We start from the raw sequence: 14,598 nt of genomic DNA, 5'->3' as shown, positions 1-14,598 counted from the left end.
CGCATACAGTCTAAATTTTGTCAGATCAAAATGCCTGCAAACAGTAGCTGAAGCCGTCCATTATTATTATTATTATTATTATTATTATTATTATTATTATTATTATTATTATTATTATTATTATTATTATTATTATTATTATTATTATTATTATTGTGGTTCATGTTGTGGGTTACTGTAGTCACGTCCTAGTTCGTGAACCATGGGCAACGGCTGAGTGGCCTAGTAAGTGGTCCTGAGAGTCGGGATACCAGTTGCTATGGAATGGGAGTGGGCATCTCGGACATATTCTGAATCATGGCCTCCTTTGTGCTCAGACGTCTAGGACTATACAATCCACCGGTGATCCCTAAACCCGTTAGAGGAGAGATCCTCACTTGGACTATGTGCAAGTAGGGTAGCATCCTGCTTCATGAATTTACCGAGCTCAGAACATTTTAAGCAACTCTCGGACCTATGGGAGTAACGGAGTTCCACTCCCATTTGACAGGCGAGGGACTCCTCGGAAACAACTTGGCGAACGAAATGGAATACGATGGGGAGCTATCAATATTAATTGGGCTTATCGAAGAAAGAAAGTAGAACTGGCTGAGTCAGCAAAGAGAATGCACCTGGATGTACTAGGTGTAAGTGATATTCAGGTAAGGGGAGAAAACGAGGAAGAGATAGGAGATTATCAAGTGTGCTTGACGGGTGTTAGAAAGGGAAGGACAGAGTATGGAGTAGGGCTATTTATCAGGAATACCACTGCACGCAACATAGTGTCTGTTAGGCACGTAAATGAGCGAATGATGTGGGTAGATTTGTCAGTAGGAGGAATGAGGTTGACAAGTTTTATGAAGCATTGAGTGACATCGTAGTCAGTCAACAGAAAGGATTACATAGTTCTAAAGGGTGATTTCAATGCGAGAGTTGGATATAGAACTGAAGGATACGAAAGGGTGATTGGTAAATGTGGGGAAGATATGGAAGCTAACGGGAATGGGAAGCGTTTGCTGGACTTTAGTGCTAGTATGGGTTTAGTAGTTACGAATCCATTCTTCAAGCATAAGGCTATTCACCGCTACACATGGGACGCTATGGGTACCAGATATCATAACCGAATTCGAATTCAGGTAGTCTGTTAGGAATGTACGAGTTTGCCGGGGATTTTTCGGTGATACATACCACTATCTGATCTGTTGTGAACTACGTATTTCTAGGCCTAGGATAGAGAAAGCGAAATCTGTCTGCAAATGAATAAGCGTAGAAAATCCAGGACGACCAAATTAGACAGAAGTACATGGATATGATTAGTGAGAAGTTTGTAACAGTAGACAGTAAGCAGGTTCAGGATATAGAAAGAGAATGGGTGGCATACAGGGATGCTGTAGTAGAAACAACAAGGAAATGACTTGGAACAACTATGTGTAAAGATGGGAAAAGCTAACATCCTGGTGGAATGATGACGTGAGAGCAGCATGTAAACGTAAAAAAAGAGGCTAATCAGAAATGGCCCCAAACAAGGGCCGATACTGACAGGGAATTGTACGTAGATGAAGGAAACAGAGCGAAAGAAATAGTTGTTGAATCCAAAAATAAGTCATGGGAAGATTTTGGCAATAACCTGGAAAGGCTAGGTCAAGCAGCAGGGAAACCTTTCTGGACAGTAATAAAGAATCTTACGAAGGGAGGGAAAAAGGAAACGAACAGTGTTTTGGGTAATTCAGGTGAACTTGTAATAAATCCCATGGAATCACTGGAGAGGTGGAGGGAATATTTTGAACATATTCTCAATGTAAAAGGAAATCTTCCGGGTAGTGTTGCGAACAGCCGAGCTCATGGGGAAGAGGTAATGATGTTGGTGAAATCACGCTTGAGGAAGTGGAAATGATGGTAAACAAACTCCATTGTCAAAAAGCAGCAGGAATAGATGAAATTAGACCTGAAGTGGTAGAGCATAGTGGGAAGGCAGGATTAAATGGCTTCACGGAGTAGTAAGATTAGCGTGGAGTGTTGGTAAGGTACCTTCAGATTGGACAAAAGCAGTAATTGCACCTATCTATAAGCAATGGAACAGAAAGGATTGCAACAACTATCGAAGTATCTCATTGATTAGTATACCAGGCAAATTATTCACTGGCAGCTTGGAAGGGAGGGCGTGATCAGTGGTTGAGAGAAAGTTGGATGAAAACTAGTGTGGTTTCAGACCACAGAGGGGCTGTCAGGATCAGATTTTCAGTATACACCAGGTAATTGAAAAATGCTACGAAAGGAATAGTAGTTGTGTTTATGTTTCGTAGATCTAGAGAAAGCATATGACAGGGTACCGATAGAAAAGATGTTCGCCATACTGGGGGACTATGGAATGACATGTAGTTTATTAAAATCAATCAAACGCATTGATGTTGACAATTGGGCTTCAGTGAAAATTGATGGTAGAATGAGTTCTTGGTTCAGGGTACTTACATGTGGTAGACAAGGCTGTAATCATTCACCTTTGTTGTTCGTAGTTTACATGGATCATCTGCTCTAAGGTATAAAGTGGCAGGGAGGGATTCAATTAGGTGGAAATGTAGTAAGCAGTTTGGCCAATGCTGACGACTTGGTCTTAATGGCAGATTGTGCCGAAAGCCTGCAGTCTAATATCTTGGAATTTGAAAATAGGTGCAATGAGAATGGTATGAAAATTAGCCTTTCGAAAACTAAATTGATGTCAGTAGGTAAGAAATTCAACAGATATGTCAAATTGGTGATACAAAGCTGGAACAGGTAGATAATTTCAAGTATTTAGGTTGTGTATTCTCCTAGAATGATAAAATAGTAGGTGAGATTGAATCAAGGTCTCGTAATGCTAATGCAGTGAGCTCGCAGTTGCGATCAACAGTATTCTGTAAGAAGGAAGTCCGCTCCCGGACGAAACTATATTTACATCGGTCTGTTTTCAGACCAACTTTGCTTTACGGGAGCGATAACTGGGTGGACTCAGGATATCTTATTCATTAGAAGTAACAGACATGAAAGTAGCGAGGATGATTCCTGGTGAAAAAACAGGTGGGAACAATGGCAGGAGGCTACTCGGAATGAGAAGATAAAGGCTAAGTTAGGAATGAACTCGATGGATGAAGTTGTACGCATAACCCGGCTTCGGTGGTGAGGTCATGTGATGCGAATGGAGGAGGATAGGTTACCTAGTAGAATAATGGGCTCTGTTATGGAGGGTAAGAGAAGTAGAGGGAGACCAAGACGACGATGGTTAGACTCAGTTTCTAACGATTTAAAGGTAAGAGGTATAGAAAGAAATGAGGCCACAGCACTAGTTGCAAATAGAGGATTTTGGCGACGTTTAGTAAATTCATAGAGGCTTGCAGACTGAACTCTGAAAGGCATAAGGGTCTATAATAATAATAATAATAATAATAATAATAATAATAATAAAAATCGTATGGCCTCAGCTACCGTTTGCAGACATTTCGATTTGACGCCATCTGGCTGTCTGCTCGTCAATTTCGACGTTCCGGCTTACTCTGTCTGCCATCTAGCGGACCTAGAGTAAACCGGATCTCTCTTGGGCGTCTATGGCTGAGATTTAATTAATTTTGTCGCGTAAATACCAAATGTATCACCAGAGATCTTTTACATGCCGACATCGTACGACATGGATTGTCGAATGGACTTTTTTCCGCCCTTCAAAAATCCGACTACCTCTGCCGGGTTTGAACCCGCTATCTTGGGATCCGGAGGCCGACACTCTACCACGGATCCACAGAGGCAGCTACAAGGATCTATAATGATAATGTACGTATGTTATTGTTATTTTTTCAACTTGAGACCACGATAAACCATTGACTTGCTCGTTAGACCTTTTTTTTTTCTTCTCCTAGAACTTCATCGTTTCATTGTGGATCCTCTTACTTTTCTCAGACTCCTTGGACTTTTCATTTTGTTTTTTCCGGAACCCCTTTAATTTATCAATTTTAGCTCGAAACATATCTCTATTAAAGATATTTTTTTGGATTGATGCCAACTTCCTCCACGTCCTTTCTTGTTTCTTCTACCCTTTTAGTAGTTGCTTTTAATTTTCTGATATAGTTCAAGATTTTCTTTGTTAGCCGAGTCTCGTTCATTCTTGTGTCGTGCCCATAAAACTTCAGTGTCCTCTTACGTATAGTTTCTGAGATCTTTTCTGTCTGTCTATATAGATCTTGATTTCTCCTTTTCCTCCATGTACCATTCTTCCTTTATTTTTTGGGAGGGAGGGTTCCTATGATCTTTCTCAAGATTTTTCTTTCTTTCTTCTCTAGTTCATCCGTTTTCCCTTTCTTCTTCTTGTACTTCCCATTATTATTATTATTATTATTATTATTATTATTATTATTATTATTATTATTATTATGATTCGTTGTGCCCAGCTGTGGAGCGCGTTCGAACTTATTTTGCACAATGTTTCTTCTTCTTTTCTTCCCAATATCTCTTCATTTTTTCACTGTGTTCCTTTCTGCGTGTTTCTGTCCAGCCTGTATTTTTTCTTGTTGGTTTCTCTGCAAATTTATGTTTGTTTACTAAGCTTCTAAATTTCATTCTATCTTGAATGGTTTCGTCCTCAATACCCATTTCTTGTAGATCTTCATGAATTTCTGCTAACCAATTGTTGCGGATTTTCAGGGTTAGAGCTAGATTTAGAATTTTCTTTGTCAGCCTGTTGTTATCCATTCTGTGTAGGTGCCCGTAGAATTTTAGTCGTCTCTTTCTGATGGTATCCGTGATTTTTTCTGTGAATTGAAAAATTTCGTCTGGTTTCTTTTTCATCCAAATTCCATTATTATTATTATTATTATTATTATTATTATTATTATTATTATTATTATTATTATTATTATTATTATTATTATTATTATTATTAATTGTCTCTGATCTCTTGGTGGAGTCCAGTGCCGTTAAATGTTCTTCAAGGAAGTCTTTGACATGAATAGATTCTCCCATTCCCGCTTAACTACCATATCTATTTCAACTTTCATGGAACAAAATTGTATAACGATTGAATCACCTGCTTCAGTTCCTAAAAATATTAAGGTATTGATATCTTTGATTACATAAGTTTGAAAGTACTGAATAGAGAAAGAGTTACATGACTATACGACTACGAATTCAGTAACTGAAAATGCTGAATCCGGCAGTGGTAAAAACTGTATAGATTAAATAATGAAATGAATACGGAAAAATCATAATGTAAAATGAATCTATAAATCAAAATCCACCTTCATGACATACTGTGTATGCAGTTCCCCTTATTACACAGCATCCATCGACATAGTGCTGATGAAATTTTCAAGATTATCTAGGTCTAAATAATACCAATTGATGCATATATATTTTTTTAAGTTTTAGACAGGAAGTAGGACAATACGACCAACTTAAAGGAAAACATTAAACGGTTCTGAGTAGCTGAAGATTTGCGATCTTACCTTTCACCCAGACAGGATTGGACGGTGGGTTCGAGTCCACATCGCACTTCAGTGAGACAGGAATGCCCTCTACCAGCGGGAAACCGAAGCCTGGCTCTCTCGTAATCACGAAGGATGGCGTGTCTGAAAAGAAAAATACAAAGTTCTTACTTTGAAAGTTCTTATTTAGGAAGGGTGATCTACGTTTATCTAACTAAAACTCATAAATTATTATTAATATTATTATTAATTTTATTTTATTGGTTTGATGTCACACTAACTAGGTTTACGGTTTTCGAAACGCCAGGGTGTCGGTAATTTACCCCCTAGGAGTTCACTCATTTTCAGGAAAATCCAGCATTTTTTAAACTGTTATGTTCTTCGGTCTTATAATCTGTCTGAAAAAGGAACACATATGGTAACAGTGTTATACCTAAAAATTGAACACCGGGCGAGTTGGCCGTGCGTGTAGAGGCGCGCGGCTGTGAGCTTGCATCCGGGAGATAGTAGGTTCGAATCCCACTATCGGCAGCCCTGAAAATGGTTTTCCGTGGTTTCCCATTTTCACACCAGGCAAATGCTGGGGCTGTACCTTAATTAAGGCCACGGCCGCTTCCTTCCAACTCCTAGGCCTTTCCTATCCCATCGTCGCCATAGGACCTATCTGTGTCGGTGCGACGTAAAGCCCATAGCAAAAAAAATTGAACAACTTAATTAAAACAAAAATACGTATAATGAACATAATATTGTACCATAATGTTTTAATTATTTGTACCTCCTACATTGTGAGGCTGCCTAAATCTGACAAAGTATACTTTACCATTGAATGTATGTTTAAGCATGAAGTATTTTCCGGAGTTAGACCTTCTCGTATGCATTACTATAGAGGTGATTTCTAACAGTTTGGACGGAGCCTTTAATGGCCAAGACGCAGCACAGTACAGATTCTTGGGAATGCCCTCACTTTTGAAGAACTCAACTAAGAATTTTGGTATGATTCCTCTTGCTCCAATAAAAAGTCCTACAACCCTTACACAGGAGATATTGTATGATTCTTTGAAGTAGATGATGGCTGGATCATAGCTTGCTTCTCCTTGTTTATCTCTGCTGGCTGACTGGAGTCGACCTCACATATAATGGTGGGGTCCAGAATATAGGCAAAGTCCTTTTCTCGGTCAATTGCGATTATATTATTCTCCGGTCAGCAACACATGGCACCTCTTCATGTACCTCGTAACCATTCTGGGAGAATGATGCTGCAATTCTAGAATTATTCTGTTGTGCCTAACATTGCTAAGCAAGTTCCCCCGTGGACATGAACCAAGAACATTAGCTAGGGTTTCAGGCTCACTGCAGTGTCTGCAGTGGACTACACCCCGGCTACATCCAGGGAGGGCCCGTACAGGAACCACGCTGTATTACATTTTTAGCGCGTCTTTCCACTCTGATCCGGAGAGTTCCTCTTCAGGTAGTTTTTTAATTTTATCAATTTATTACTCGAAATTAGTTTCGAGAGACTGAAGACTCTAACAGCTAAAAAAATAATCGAGCCAAAAATCAAATGAGACGGCCTCAGATATGACAAAAAAAAAGAAAAAGGTAAATCTAACGACACGAGGCTGACGTACTAGAATACCTCCAAATACCATCGCATTGAACCGCGTCGAATCCGCACCGCTTCTACCGTAGAGTCACTGAGCCCACCTTAACTTGTTTTAAACATTCTGAATGTTCCCCATATTCCTTGTCGAATAGAAGTAAGAATTGTAAAAGAAATCACAAAATACAAAAATAATCAACATTAGTTCGGTATTTAGCTGGGGAGACTGCTTACCTCGGATCATGCAAGGGCATTTCAGTTACCGTATACTGTATTTAGCACTGCAATGTATGTGAACCTTTGATAACCTGTACATCATGTAGAATTTAAAAAAAGTATGAGTACATTGTACTGTGCACGTTACTCTGCGCGTGCGGGAGTCCATCGAGTACGGTTCACACGCTCCTGAAAACCGTTTGCTTGAAGGGCTAACATTATTCGATTATACTGGACAATGGAATGATGGAATGTAAGGAATTTCAATGCCTTCGCTGGCGGGACCTAGTGTTTACAGTGCACTATGTCTTCTGATATGGGCTAGAGCAATATTGTTACTTTCATTGATCTGTCTTAGCTTTATCCTTGGCTTTGACAAAATGAAGGTGACTGAGGTATGAGCGATGCTAGTAATGCCATTCCTTCTGCAGCCAGTCCCTGCTATGAATGGTATGAAGATATTGCTCATAGGGTCAATTGGTGCATGCATTTCAGTGGGCTTGGCAGACTGCTATGTAATAGCAACTTCTGGCTTTGTGAGGAAAGCAACGGGAAACTACCTCACTCCTCATTTCTCTGGTACGCCTCTTCAGTGATGCCTAGGCCATCTATGACAGCTGATGGCGGAGCTGTTGAGGATCCAACCAGCCTTCGGGCTGAGGACTAAACATACATACATACATACATACATACATACATACATACATACATACATACATACATACATACATACATACATACATACATACACTCTTCGGCGGACATTGGAGTACTACAGATTGGCGAGGGAGCAATGAGTGATATATAAGTGAAATAGAAGAAGGATCGAGTGAAGACGTAATGTTTAGTTGATTAGTGAGATGCAGTTAAGTGTTCTGGATATGAGGAGGTGGTAGTAAGTGGTAAAGTTTGGGTTAAGTGGAGTAGGAAGCGAAATTTTGGTTGCACGTGAATCTGGGCTAATAGTGAGGTTAAGTAATGTAAGTTTGCATACCGTCTAGTTGAACAAAGAGCCTGCCAAGGTCAATCATCCCACGACCGTGATACCAGTAAATGTCTTGCCACACAGATTGCAACGGTGGTTTTTCTCGCCAGTGTGAACGACTGAGTGCCAATATTGCATAGGTGTCTTCCCTTACCAAAGTGAGTCAGTGCATGCAATCTTGGTTATTGCATGCTAACACTTAGTGCAACTGCAGTGTCTATCCCCTGGGTGAACATACATACATACATACATACATACATACATACATACATACATACATACATACATACATACATACATACATACATACATACATACATACATACATACATACATACATACATACAAGGAATTTCAGTTCACAGTAGCTCTTAGTAATCTGGTAAATTAAAAAATATGTATGTCCCTTATAATTACGTGTATCCGTCCAAGTTCAGTAGCATGATGCACATTAGGCCCCCTCGTGGCGTAAACGGCTGAGGCGTACTTGTAAACAGAGACAGATGCAAACATCGCGAGTTCAATTCGCATCCACGACATATTTTCTTACCTGTGCACTTTAAAGATATGTTTTGTCATTCACCTTATAGATTTCGTTGTTAGTTAAACTGCTTATAGTTAATTTATCTTAGTCGTTCCATATGTTTGTGTTTCTTATGAAACATGAACCGATTTCTTGTCTATTCTTGCGATGTTCACTGCAATATTGTGATACATTTAATTACCTACAATTATCGCATGTTGGTACGTGGCCAGGTACTCTGTTTAAAACCGTCATTCCTATAATGGCGGCCGGGCTGAGTGGCTCAGACGGTTGAGGCGCTGGTCTTCCGACTCCCCAACTTGGCAGGTTCGATCCTGGCTCAGTCCGGTGGTATTTGAAGGTGCTCAAATACGTCAGCCTCGTGTCGGTAGATTTACTGGCACGTAAAAGAACTCCTGCGGGACTAAATTCCGGCACCTCGGCGTCTCCGAAGACCGTAAAAGTAGTTAGTGGGACGTAAAGCAAATAACATTATTATTATTATTATTATTATTATTATTATTATTATTATTATTATTATTATTATTATTATTATTATTGTCCGCCTCTGTGGTGTAGTGGTTAGTGTGATTAGCTGCCACCCCCGGAGGTCGGGGTTCGATTCCCGGCTCTGCCACGAAATTTGAAAAAGTGGTACGAGGGCTGGAACGGGGTCAACTCAGCCTCGGGAGGTCAACTGAGTAGAGGTGGGTTCGATTACCACCTCAGCCATCCTAGAAGTGGGTTTCCGTTGTTTCCCACTTCTCCTCCAGGCAAATGCCTGGATGGTACTTAACTTAAGGCCACGGCCGCTTCCTTCTCTCTTCCTTGTCTATCCCTTCCAATCTTCCCCATCCCCCGCAAGGCCCCTGTTCAGCATAGCAGGTGAGGCCGCCTGGGCGAGGTACTGGTCATTCACCCCAGTTGTATCCCCGACCAAGAGTCTGAAGCTCCAGGACACTGCCCTTGAGGCGGTAGAGGTGGGATCCCTCACTGAGTCCGAGGGAGAAACCGAACCTGGAGGGTAAACAGATGATGATGATGATTATTATTATTATTATTATTATTATTATTATTATTATTATTATTATTATTATTATTATTATTATTACCTATAATGGCGGGGCTGGTGGACCGAATGTAACATGATAATTCCACCATGCGCTAATTCACGTGACGTAGCCCGGACGTCAGGCATGGCCCACTGCTGCCCGTTACTGTTGCGCTCAGGCTGCTCAGTTGTGCAGGCTTGCCATTTATCAGTATCAACACGTATTGACGGTAATATTACACACAACAATTTGCTTTACGTCGCCCCGACACAGATAGGTCTTATGGCGACGATGGGATATGATAGGTGTGAAAATGGGAAACCACGAAAAACCATCTTCAGGGCTGCCGACAGTGGTGTTCGAACCCACTATCTCCCGGATGCAAGGTCACAGCTGCGCGGCCCTAACCGCACGGCCAACTAGCCCGGTAACGGTAGTATTCAACGTGTATGAAATGTAATCGTATGATTAAATGAAGGTGAATCCTGAAGAAGATTCGAATATTTGGATTTCAAAACTCTAGTAATGGCAACACTATCAGTATTCCTGACGCGTAGAGTGCTTGCATGAGTATTTTGTTCAGAATCGAGCTAATCATGACTGAGGAACCTGCATCTTTTGCCAGGAAGGTCACAACTTGATAATCGAGAGATACTGTATAGAGAAATATGAAACTCTTTCATATTTTAGAGATTCTTCCCATCCTTGATACATGAATAAATTAGAACGAAACGGAGGACTTGACATTCGAAAACCTTTTAAACCACTGAAACTCTTTTCACTTGTAAGGTATTTGCTAGTATCCTTTCAACTGAAATACATGCCCGCATGTTTGTAGGTAAAACTTCCCGAAACTCTCACCAGCGCAGTAACCGGTGTTTAACGTTCATTAGTCATTGGGGACTTAAGTAGGTTCTTGGCGACTGGTACCAACTGATGTGACCTATAATAGTTCCAGGTACCAATTTAACTTAGTTCCTAGTTCACAGTAGCAACTTTGGCGCACTGTTTAATTTATTCGTGGTTAGTTGCTACGGTCATAAATACATTTTACTTTGCTATGGTAATCAACAAGTTATTGTTTTGTGCGGAGGTTGCTATGTCAAAATTACTTATTTTCATGATTTCACGAATAAGTTGGAAGATTTGTTGTCGTTTTATATTAACTACGGCCTGATAACTAGGGAAAGGAATTGTGAGAAATGTGGGCATAGCGCCAAACCCAGTGTTCGGCGAAGGAACGAATTATTCTTTAGGTGCTCTCCAATAAGCTATGCTAAATTTTGCTATAAATCTTCCTTCTTCCTACGTACGTTATACTTTGTTTATGTGTATGTATGAAATAATCTTTCAGCATTCGTCAACCCCGGACCATTAGTTTTACTTTTCAGAAAAATATGGCTACCCATGGAACAATCACAGATGATTTCATTCCTCCTGTAAAAAGGAAGTTATTGTTTTCATAATTCCCCTCGTATCAATTACAAGACTGACATCAGCGCAATCTGTACCGTACTTTACTTTACAGCGCTCAAATTTGACAATAATCATCACGCTTCCTTTCCCATGGACGAAACATTACGACTAGACCTGGACCATTTAAAAATGTTATTATTATGATGATGATGATTATTATTATTATTATTATTTAACCGGAAAATTTTCATTTAGTGCAGCACTTTCGTCCGGATAGTAAAAAAAACCATTGGCCTGGATAATTTAGGTCCAGCTAGTGACAAAACCATTGGCCTGGATAGTTTAGGTCCGGCTACTGAAAAAACCATTGGTCTGGATGGGTTAGGTCCGGCTAATGAAAAAACCATTGGTCTGGAAGGGTTAGGTCTGGCTAATGAAAAAAAACACTGGTCTGGATTGGTTAGGTCCGGCTAGTGAAAAAAATATTGGTCTGGATTGGTTAGGTCCGGCTAGTGAAGAAACCATTGGCCTGGAATGGTTAGGTCCGGCTGGTGGCAAATCAATTGGACTGTGATCAAGCAAAGGGGCTCTGGGTTCATAAGCCCCAACGTAAAGGCCGCGAGGCGGCTTTAGGTCTCTTGAAATCAGGGCAATCTACATTTCGCGCTGTGTCCAGTTTTAGAATTAACACGCTTCATTTTCCCCCGACCAAAAGTAATGGTTCGCCCTGGACCATTTACAAAGGTTATTACTCCTCCAGTACAAAATTCTATTTCTATAATATATGTCCCATGAATTACAGGAGAGACATCAGAAAAAACTATGCTTTACAGTGACGAAATTCGAAATTACTGTATGGCTAGCCCTGGGACATTCAAAAATGTTACTTGTTCTCCTTATTATTGATAATTATTATTAACCATGGCTGGCGGTGGCACGAATGGACCCTGCCATTGGCTAAAGGCAGCGAGATATTATTATTGCCATTAGTTTCATATGCTTACTCTTTCCAGTCTTCCTCCCGACCATATAATATAATATAATATAATATAATATAATATAATATAATATAATATAATATAATATAATATAATATAATATAATATAATATAATATAATATAATATAACGTCAGCAACATTAAATTGCTTACAGAAATTTCCGGTTATAACAGATGCTAGATGACTGTCAGTAAGTTCAGTTTATGAAATAATCTGGTATGATATTAAACAATTGAACATCAACCGTTTTATAATTCCAGGGGGCGCCCATGCTCCCGACTACAGCGATCATTAGTTTTTCGGTAACATTGCCTCATCGTTTTAAGACTTTTTATACCGCCTAAGTTGGTCATAACACCTCGCTGCCTTGAATTATGGGAGTGACGTTACATTTTACTAATCTTCAACCAATGGCAGACTCCATTGACACCACGCCAACCATGCTTATTGTGTTATTTATACTGGTGAGGGTTTCGTGAAGTTTTACCTGTTTGTATTCTGTTCTGATACTGAGCCCATAATCCTACATATTAAAAAGGTGCGCCGCATTTTTAAGTAGAGCGAGCGAGCGGGACATGCACATCCATTTTATGTAGAGCAAACCTTCTGGGGGAAGTTAGATCCACTTTCATTAATTGTTCTTCTTGGTGGGGAGTATATTGACTTCGAGTGAGAACGTAACATTTCGGAAGACTTCGGAAATTGATAATAAATTTTTACCTAATCATCCCTATTGGGAGAGATTTCCGCAATGTCATTAGAAAGGAATTAATTAATGAGAATTTCTGGAATCATTTGATAAAGCTCACTTCACGGGGTGAAACATAATTAATTATGCCCAGAGAGAAGTTTGATTGTCTATCGCCAGAGTGGAAATCACACGTGTCAGGTCCATCCATCTAAAAGACGCGGGAGGAACAGGCGAGAAATTAATTAATTATGCTCGTGAAAGATGCAGAAGAAATCAATGAGTAACGCCATTTTGATTGGGAAAATAGGCGGAATCTCTGGTGTGAGTTTCAGAAAAATTGGGCTAACGGTCTGGAAAATGGGATAAGATTGCACAACAAGGGGACGCGTTGTCCAGCGTCACAAGATTTCTTATAAATATACCCCTTTCCACGAGAGAACACACTCCTAATCTATCAGTTCAAGAGGGTGAAGCGAGATATTTTTTTCGCACTTGGAAATTTATTTTTGCGAGTTGGCCGTACGGTTAGGGGCGCGCAGCTGTGAGCTTGCATCCGGGAGATGGTGGGTTCGAACCCCACTGTCGGCAGATCTGAAGATGGTTTTCCGTGGTTTCCCATTTTCACACCAGGCAAATGATGGGGCTGTACCTTAATTAAAGCCACGGCCGCTTCCTTCCCATTCTTAGACCTTTCCTATCACATCGTCGCCGTAAGACCTATCTGTGTCGGTGCGACGTAAAACACATAGCAAAAGAAAATATTTTTGTGAAATCTTGTATTTGAGTGGTAGAGTCACGATATTCCATTTTGGTCCTGAGGTCTGGGAAAATTTAGAGAATTTTGTTGAGATTATTATGAAAATTGTTTGGTTATAGGATGCCTTGTACCTACTTAAAATGTGACCAAGCTCAAGAAGAAATGGATCGAAATAAGGAAATATTTATGAGAATAATTAGGAAGACATTTTGAGGCAGTGTAAACCCTGTATTTTATGAGTGGGAAGTTCTAAGCACGATGCGGTTAGGAGCACGCAGCTGCGAGCTCGCATCCGGGAGATAGTGGGTTCGAACCCCAATGTCGACAGCCCTGAATATGGTTTTCCGTGCTTTCCAATTTTCACACCAGACAAATGCTGGGGCTGTGCCTTAATTAAGGCCACGCCGCTTCCTTCCCACTCCAAGGCCTTTCCTATACCATCGTCGCCATAAGACCTATCTGTGTCGGTGCGACGTAAAGCAAATAGCAAAAAATAGAAAATTACTCTGCATGATCATTTTAAGTAAGTTGTACTTTTTATTCCTCATAATATGCCCAAGGTAGGCTGACTTTCTTTTCTTGATTGTACACATATACATTCGTACCCTCCTCACGTTTTGAGTACTGCAACACTGGAAACATAGACAATCAGTCCTCGAGATCTGTAACATCCTTCGGAACACCCACATCTCGAAGGCATTTATTCTCTTCATAGTGTTACATTTCAGGCTCCAGTTTCAGCGCTGAATATACATATCATCTGACGAAGTTGTGACATGTCTCCAAGCTGAAGCTTCTGTCACATAGCAGATTCCTCATTTTCAGAAAGCTAATACGAGCCATTTCTATTCGTACACGGATCTCTAAATCCGGGTCTAAGTCCTTGAATTAACATAAACGAAAAACATAATAATAATCTTAACAAAACACAAAGT

The 14,598-nt window shown here is 40.2% G+C and overlaps 1 protein-coding gene across 2 annotated transcripts in view; it reads right to left on the bottom strand.

Moving 5' to 3' along the window:
- Positions 1–14,598, bottom strand: part of LOC136874352 (CD166 antigen homolog) — a 330,865-nt gene that overhangs the window by 108,874 nt on the left and 207,393 nt on the right. For both annotated transcript variants that reach the window (XM_068227725.1, XM_068227724.1), the window contains exon 5: positions 5,445–5,567. In XM_068227725.1, the coding sequence (XP_068083826.1) occupies positions 5,445–5,567 (123 nt within the window). The remainder of the gene's footprint in view (positions 1–5,444; positions 5,568–14,598) is intronic.

Source organism: Anabrus simplex, chromosome 5 (genome assembly GCF_040414725.1).
Source record: "Anabrus simplex isolate iqAnaSimp1 chromosome 5, ASM4041472v1, whole genome shotgun sequence".
Classification (NCBI taxonomy): Eukaryota; Metazoa; Arthropoda; class Insecta; order Orthoptera; family Tettigoniidae; genus Anabrus; species Anabrus simplex.
This window is presented reverse-complemented; position numbering and strand designations above follow the sequence as displayed.